General features: G+C 52.8%; 1 protein-coding gene across 1 annotated transcript in view; it reads left to right on the top strand.

The window, feature by feature from the left end:
* Positions 1 to 734: 734 nt before the first annotated feature.
* LOC135988764 (gastrula zinc finger protein XlCGF26.1-like) overlaps positions 735 to 7,997 on the top strand; it is a 129,858-nt gene continuing 122,595 nt past the window's right edge. The window contains exons 1-5 of the mRNA XM_065634964.1: positions 735 to 1,277; positions 1,781 to 1,931; positions 2,546 to 2,672; positions 3,328 to 3,435; positions 3,609 to 4,251. Coding sequence (XP_065491036.1) covers positions 2,546 to 2,672; positions 3,328 to 3,435; positions 3,609 to 4,251 — 878 coding nt within the window. The 5' untranslated portion in view covers positions 735 to 1,277; positions 1,781 to 1,931. The remainder of the gene's footprint in view (positions 1,278 to 1,780; positions 1,932 to 2,545; positions 2,673 to 3,327; positions 3,436 to 3,608; positions 4,252 to 7,997) is intronic.

Here is a 7,997-nt window from a genome sequence, read left to right as displayed (position 1 = left end):
TAATCAAGAAACGGTATTAGTGTATATTGGCAAAGGTTGTGTGTGCTTGAGGACTGCTTGTAACTCTATATTAGTAGATATGGTGATGGTAAATATTAGAAATCATTCAAATTTTTGTATTTGTAATTTTGTTAAAATTACTGGATGTGATTTTTCTTATCTAGCACCAGTCATATCTCGTCAACTTTTACAATCTAATTACACACTGATTCACGAATTGCTGCCTACACCTATTGGGATGAATCTCACATTGGTAAAGAAATTGTTGCAACATCAAGACTCGATCAAGATCTTGGAAGAGGTTTGAGTAAATGGACAGAAAACCTTGATAACTGTTCACCACAATGTTGGAGAAATTCACCGTGTGTTGAGAAGAGTAGAAAAGGACACAGAACATAAGTGGTGGGACATGCTTTTTGGGTAGTCACCTACGGCTAGTTTTGATAAGTTGTGTTTTGTCCGCGGTATTGTATGTTTTGAATTGGAGAATGGTAAAGCAGTTGACACACTTGACATCTCTACTTAATGCACACAATTTGTTTAGTGTCCCCTCCAATGCAGACATCCCTAAACCCATCGACACAAAGCGGATTGCGTAGATATAAACCACTTTTCCTTTCCTTTTATTCCTCTTATACTTTCTGTCTCTCTTTGAGGATTGTGTTACTGCCACGAGATGCTGATAACAATGTTAAGCCACGAGGTGGTGTAAGAGTTGGTCTGAAGAACAGTATTTGCCTGAACATCGCCATCAGGGACTTGGAGAGATACCAAGAAACAAATGCCCTGAGAGAAAGAGCTGCGTTGCACAGGGACTCTCTGACCTGGGACTACAGGTAACAATAGCTGCTGTCCAGAAGATGGATTTCACCTGCCGCCTCAGCCAAACTTGCCCCCACCTCCTCCCTGTTACTAAGGCCAATGAAGAGGAGCTTGCGCAGAGGCTCGCAGAGGGTCTTGAGGTCACCCAGCAGACAAGAGAGGGAGGAAGTAAGAGACCCCTGAACGTGAGGCGGCGCAGGCGCAGACAAGTTCTGGCAAGTGAAGCGGGAACTTCTTCGGCCTCCACAGTTAAGTCTGGATTGCGAAACAAAGGCGGAGATTGGACTCAATCCATGGGAGAGAGGAGGGGTGAAGGGCTGTTGCTCAGCATAAAAGACGGTTCCTAAGTGAACCTGGGTGAGATCTCCCCAGCAAAGGATCACGGATCACGACGGAGGACCGGCAGGATGCTGTTCGGGACCTGGGACCATAGGGATGCCTTTGGACTCATGGTGGTAGCTACAATCCTCTTTCCTCCTTTTTTTCCTTTCCCTTTTTTTCTCCACTTTCTCTATTGCATGCCGCTACTGCGTGCACCCCACCCGGTGACCCGCCACCTGCAGGGCCCCCTCGTTCCGGCTGCCGCCCGCCCCCGAAGCCCTCCGGCCTGCTGGGACCCAGCACCGGCGTCGCGCCCCCGCAGCTTCGTGCACGGCCCCGGCGCAGGTAGGGGCGGCGGGCGGCGGGCCCGCGGCACGGGGATGGGCGCTGCCCCCCCGCGGGGTCCCGGCGCTCCCCGGCCGCGGGCATCCCCCGCCGGGCGGCCCCGGGAGGGGACCCCGGCCCCGACGGCCTCTCCCGTGCTCTCCCCTCCGCCGGCCGCCCCCCAGCCCTGCCGGCCCCCCCCGGACTCCCCTGTGCATCTTCCTGCTGCCCTTGTGCAGTGCAGGGAAGGCAGCTGTGGGCAGGTGAGTGAACTTGTGCGCCTGATTTCTTAACAAATATGTTGTGCTTGCAGGGACCATCTGTCCTCACTGTGCTGGTGACGGGACAGGCATCTCCTGTGGAATCCAGAGCATCCCGCCTCCCTCTTCCCGGATCAATACCTGCACGGGCTCCATCTCCCGCCGAGAGCAGCGACGCGCCGGGCTCCAGGCTGCTGCGGCAAGGTGGGGTCAGGCACGGCCCCGGCCCGTCGGACTGGCCGAGTTGCGGGTCCGGTTGGTGCGGGGCGGTGCGGGAGAGCAGTGGTTTGAGACCCGGTGCGGTGCAGGGTGCTCCCGTTCCTGCCCGCTGAGCCGCAGCACGGGCAGGGGCAGGCAGGAGCGTGCCTGCTGCCAGGCCTCGGGCCAGGCCTTGTGTCACGGTGCTGTGCCCGGGCCTGGGGGGTGATCTGGCCTGTGGCATGGGTGGGGGACAGGGTGCAGTCCCCCGTGCTGTAGCATGGGTTCCTAATCTGGCATGAGCAGGGAGAACCTGCCTCTAAGCCTGCCAGCCCTGCCCCTCTCCTGGCACAGCCAGGGGCTTGTCCCCCAACCCAGGGACCTGCTAAGCAAGTCCCCAGTGCTGCAGTAACCGTGCTGTGCTGCCTGGCTGTGCCAACACCGCCCCTCTCTCCTTGTCCTTCCCTTGCACAGGATGCTCCGAGCTCTCTCGGTGTTTCCCTCGGGATGCCGGAGCCCCCAGTGCCAGCGGGGCCCTGCCCAGCAGCAGCAGGATTTCGGCAGAGGTGTTTAGCAAACGTGTAGTGTGGCGTGCTGAGCCGGGTTGCTTCTTGCTGCAGATGTCGGTGACGTTTGAGGACGTGGCCCTCTACTTCTCCCCCGAGGAGTGGGCAAAGCTGTCGGGCTGGCAGCGGCAGCTCTACCGGGAGGTGATGCTGGAGAACTACCAGATGGTCGCCTCGCTGGGTGAGGACACTCTCCTGAACTGCTGAGCTAGGATCAAGAGGGAATTCACCCTTTTAACTGAGCTGGAGCCCTTGAAAAGGAAAATCCAGCTCTTCCCTTTTTTGCCTGAGTGCTGACATAGCGGTTGCAACTGCAGGTTTTACCCTGCCAGGCAGCCTCCTGTGGAGAGTGTTCCTGGGAGAGAGAATGGGGTGGGATGGAATAGCCCATTTGAGTTGGAAGGGACTTAGAAAGCTCATCTAGTCCAACTGTGTGACCACTTCAGGGCTGACCACAAGGTGCAGCGTGTTGTGAAGGGCGTTGTCCAAACGTCTCTCAAACACGGACAGGCTTGGGGCATCAACCGCCTCTCCAGGCAGCCTGTTCCAGGGTTTGACCACCCCCTTAGTACAGAAATGCTTCCTCATGTCCAGTCTAAACCTCGCTGGTGCAGCTTTGAGCTGTTGCCAGGGGTCCCGTCTGCAGGAGAGTGGCCGAGGTGACGAGGGCGAGGCGAGAGGGGCTGCAGGTGCAGGGACGGGGGGGCTGAAGCCGCAGCCTGGCAGGGGCAGGAGAGAGGAGCGGGGTGGGGGGGATGCTGGGGCTGTGGGTGCGGGGGCCGGTGCTGCTGTCCCGGCAGTGCGGGAGAGGGGGCTTCTGTCTGTGCCCCGGACAGGCTGGGCCACTGACAAACCAGAGATCATCTGCAAGATAGAGCAGGAAGAGACACCGTGTGTGCCAGAGCCCCCTCGGGAGTGGCAGAGCTACCAGACTCCTGTGCCAGGTGGGTACCCAGGCTTGGGGGGAGTTCAAGGTTGCACCATCTCCCTACCCCAGGTGATCCATGCACCTGGGAGGGTGGGGGGCTGGCAGGTTGCCAGTGCTGCTCCCCATGTGGAGGTGTCCAACATGTCCATGCTGTCCACAGCAATGACCCTGGTCTCTCCTCCCCAGCAGTTATTGACCCCAGGACACAGAGGGAGACCAAGGAAGTCAAGAGCTTTGTCCAGAGGCAGCACCTACTGAGTCACCAGCACATTCACAGTGGGCAGCGTCCCTTCACCTGCACCCACTGTGGCAAGAGCTTCAGGGAGAAGGCGACCCTCATCACCCACCAGCGCATCCACACCGGAGAGAAGCCCTTCACCTGCACTGAGTGCGATAAGAGCTTCACACATAGGAAAAGCCTGCTGAATCACAAGCGCATCCACACCGGGGAGAAGCCCTTCACCTGCACTGAGTGCAGTAACAGCTTCAGCCTCAGGAGCAGCCTGCTGAGGCACCAGCGCATCCACACCGGAGAGAAGCCCTTCACCTGTAGCGAATGCAGCAAGAGCTTCAGCCAGAGGTACAGCCTGCTTGGGCACCAGCGCATCCACACCGGGGAGAAGCCCTTCACCTGCACTGACTGTGGCAAGAGCTTTGTCTGGAGGCAGCACCTGCTGAATCACCAGCGCATCCACAGCGGGGAGAAGCCCTTTGCCTGCATCGAGTGCGGCAAGAGCTTTGTCCAGAGGCAGCACCTGCTGATTCACCACCGCATCCACACCAGGGAGGAGCCCTACAAGTGTGAAGAGTGTGGCAAGACCTTCAAGCAGAAGTGGCACCTGAAGAAACACCAGTGGGTGCACCAGGATCCAGGGGTTGTGCTGGAGGGTGGCCAGCAGAAGAGAGAGGGTCCAGTCCCAGCAGGGGGGCAGGCAGAGGCCAAGCCCTTCCAGTGCGGTGTCTGCGAGAAGCGGTTTTGCAAGGAGAGGCTCATGCTGGCTCACCAGCGCACCCACGGCACCCCCAGCCTGCAGCCGCCTCCGCAGCCCAGCACCCCCTGAATCTGCTGCTGAGGGGCCCGTGGGCACCGGGGGCTGCTGTGGGGTGGCTGTGGGGGGATGTCCTGGGTTTGTTTGGGGCAGAGTTAATATTCTTCCTAGTAGCTGGTTTAGTGCTGTGTTTTGGTTCTAGAATGAGAAGAATGTTTCTAACATACGGGTGTTTTGTTTGATGCTGAGCTGTCAAGGATTTTTCAGCTTGTCATGCCCTGCCAGCTGGGAGGGGGCACAGCCAGGACAGCTGCCCCAAAGTGGCCAAAGGGCTATTCCTTGCCATCTGACGTCATGCTCAGTATAGAAACTGGGGGAGTTGGCCTGGGGCACCATGGCTTAGGGATGTGCTGTTCATCTATCAGCAGGTGGTGAGTTGTTGTGTTGTGCATCACTTATTTTGTATATTCTTACATCATCATCACTGTCATTATTCCTTTCCTCTTCTGTACTATTAATCTGTCTTTTTCTCAACCTACGAGTATTACTCAGATCACTGGATGAGCCCAATTTAGGTTTTGTATCAGTCATTTAGCTTCAAGAAATATGTTTCAAATGGAATTAATCACTTAGAAGTATAAGACTGTGTGATTTTTAGTATACTATCTACTTTGCATTAGTTAGTAGCTAAATTTGTGGAAGTCTTAAACTGTGTGTTGTAAAGTTCTGCTCATATTCAATGAACTTGTGTCTACTTGAGGAAAACAAAGCAGCTACAAACCATCAACCTTCACAAAAGGCTGAAAGGCCCAGAGGCCACTGCAACACGGCAGGATGGAAAAAGGCTGAACTGATGACACTCCCAAACAGAACTCCTGTGAAACAGAGCAGAACCAGCATGGGTCTCTGTCCCTGTCTGTCCCAACTGTGCCGCAACTCCATCCTGACTCTGTCACCAGCCATCAGATCGCAACTCTCCAAGTATGAAGCATGATGCTAATGGCATGGAATATCCTTATTGATCGGTCTGGATGTCCACACAGAGCTTCTTGCTGGATCATGCAACAATACGTCATCAGAGGTATGTCACAGTTACTTTTTTGCATTTTCTCCTTCATTAGTCCAACCAAGGCTGTTTTTTCTCCATATATTGCAGGTATGCCATCAGTAGTTAGCCCCAGCAGCTTTTCCCGGGGTAATTTATGATTACTTATGGACTTCACCACCACATCAAATACGTCCTTCCCGGTTGTCTTCCCATGAATGGCAATTACATCCAAGAGCTCCTTGGTGACAGACAAATCTGCCTTGACACCTCTTATAAAAATGGATAGATGCACTGTACCTGCGTTGTCTGTGCTTTCATCAACAGCTGATGAAAAAGCCAGATCACTGCACGCCTCTTCGGACAGCTGTGTTGTCAGATTTCCTGCTAGTTCCTTAACGCGGTTTGTGATGGTGTTTCTTGACAAACTGACATTTTCAAAAGTGTGTATTTGATCGGGGCACCCCTGCTCACACATCTTTAGCATGCACTGCTTCAAAAATGCACCCTCTGAAAAGCACTTGGAAGCTCAAGCAATTTCTTCAGCCACAATAAAACTAGCTTTCATTGCTACATCATTTTTGGCTACAGCTCTGGTCATCATATTCTGCTGCAATTGCAGTCTGCCTGGTAATTCTTGCACCAGTTGTTGTTGTTGTTGAAGGCTAAATTTAGCATATTTCGTTCTGTGTTTGGTCTCAGAATGCTGACGTGCATTGTATTCCTTTATCACCAACACTGTCTCGTAATGCGAAAGACATACTGTTTTTTTCTCCTTGAAACACAAACATGTATTTGCTTTCCCATCTATCATTAAATTGCCTTCCTTCTGCATCAGTCTTTCTCTTACTGGACATTTTGGGATTCAAATTGTTCTACCAAAGATGGTATGGTGCGCCACCTAAGTAAGTTAAAAGCAAGACCAGTTTATCTTTTAGTGAATTTTCCTTTCAGCTCACTTCTTCTAAGTAACTGCACTTTTCTGAATTTGGCTGCATTTTTTCTCAGACACTCTTTGCTCCGGAGCTGATAATGGTAGCAATGGTATGCAGAAGAGACCCAGGTTTAGACTTATTGCTGTGGCAGCCAAGGTTACTGATAAATTTTGCATGTCCCATAAGTGAGAGGGGCGTATTTGCAAGGAGGGTCGAACAGAACACGTGACTGAAGTTGACCAACTAAGTATTCCATCCCATACACATAATACACCCTATAAAAGTGGGAGATCATGAGAGTCTCGCTCTCTTCAACGATGGCCAGCATCTGAGGAGGACCCTGCCTGTTGTGCCTGCGATCCAAGGCCCGGTTCCAACCCTGCATCCCTGAATCCAGTTCCGGTTTGCTGCGGAGTCCAGCCCAGGACATCTGGGTGCTGCCCTGCAGGTGCTGCAGCAACGCCAGCTCCGCCGGGCAACACTGCACTACTCCAGGAAATTCAAGATTGGTTTTGTATATTTTGTATGCTCCGTTGGGGGATCCATTCATCTTTTCCCCACTTTTGGCCAGTGTCACTTCTTAGAGCACTATCAAACTTATTAATGGATCTCATATTTCATGTTAGATCATCACAGAGCTGGACGATCAGATCGTTATCATTAGCTCCAGGGAGTCGGAAAAACAAGGGACAGATTACTCTGACATAACATAACCCGGTCCAAGTTGCTGTTAATGCATTGTTTGCATATTGGCCACAAATCTAATAATGACCTTCTAAGGCTCAGGTACCATTCTCAAACAGACCTGTGGGGGTTAATGGGTTCTGCGGGTAAGTTGAGTTCGCCCCTCCTGATGGAGTGGATTGTGGTATGGTCCAATTTTGGGCAAAATCTGTGGCTTTGCAAAGCCAGGCACCCATCTTGGATTTCCATTTACCTTTAATGCTAATCTTCTATTTCCGCCCATAAATTAGTCTGCTTAATTGAGGACCAATAAGAGGCTCCCTGAGCCCCTTGCCCTGTCTCAAATGTAGGGGGGCTCTTCTAAAGGCTGCTGGCACAGCTTGCACGCAGAGATGCAGGTGCAGCAGCTCTTGAGTAACCAGCCAGCCCCTGGCTTGGGCTTCTCAGCAAAGATCTTTAGTCCCAGTGTGTCCCCTTTTGAGGTGTAATCATTCTAATAACTTTTCCCAATCTTCTGACTTGGGGTCGTTCCATAGAGGAGCAAGTCTGGCTGACTCATCTACTTTGCTGTTCCATCGGCTGGCAGGACTCTCATTCTTCTGATAGGAAGCGACCCAAGCCACTGCAAAATTTCCCTCTTTCACGATAGTTAATATATCTTGCCATTTTTCTCTCTGCCATACAGGTACTCGATTCGCCTCCCGTAAGAGTCGGTCGGAAGAACAGTTTCTGCCTGAACACCACCATCAGGGACTTGGAGAACAGATGCCCTGATAGAAAGAGTTGGACAATGATTTGGAGAGAGGCCTGAAGCAAGGAATTGTGTTGAGCAGGTCTCTCCGACCTGGGGGCTACAGGTAACAATGGCTGCTGTACGGACTCTACCTGCTGCCTGAGCCAAACTTGCCCCCACCTCCTGAGAGGA

Source organism: Caloenas nicobarica, chromosome 1, assembly GCF_036013445.1.
Source record: "Caloenas nicobarica isolate bCalNic1 chromosome 1, bCalNic1.hap1, whole genome shotgun sequence".
Taxonomy (NCBI): domain Eukaryota; kingdom Metazoa; phylum Chordata; class Aves; order Columbiformes; family Columbidae; genus Caloenas; species Caloenas nicobarica.
The sequence above is the reverse complement of the archived record's forward strand: the minus strand, read 5'-3'. Positions and strand labels throughout refer to the sequence as shown.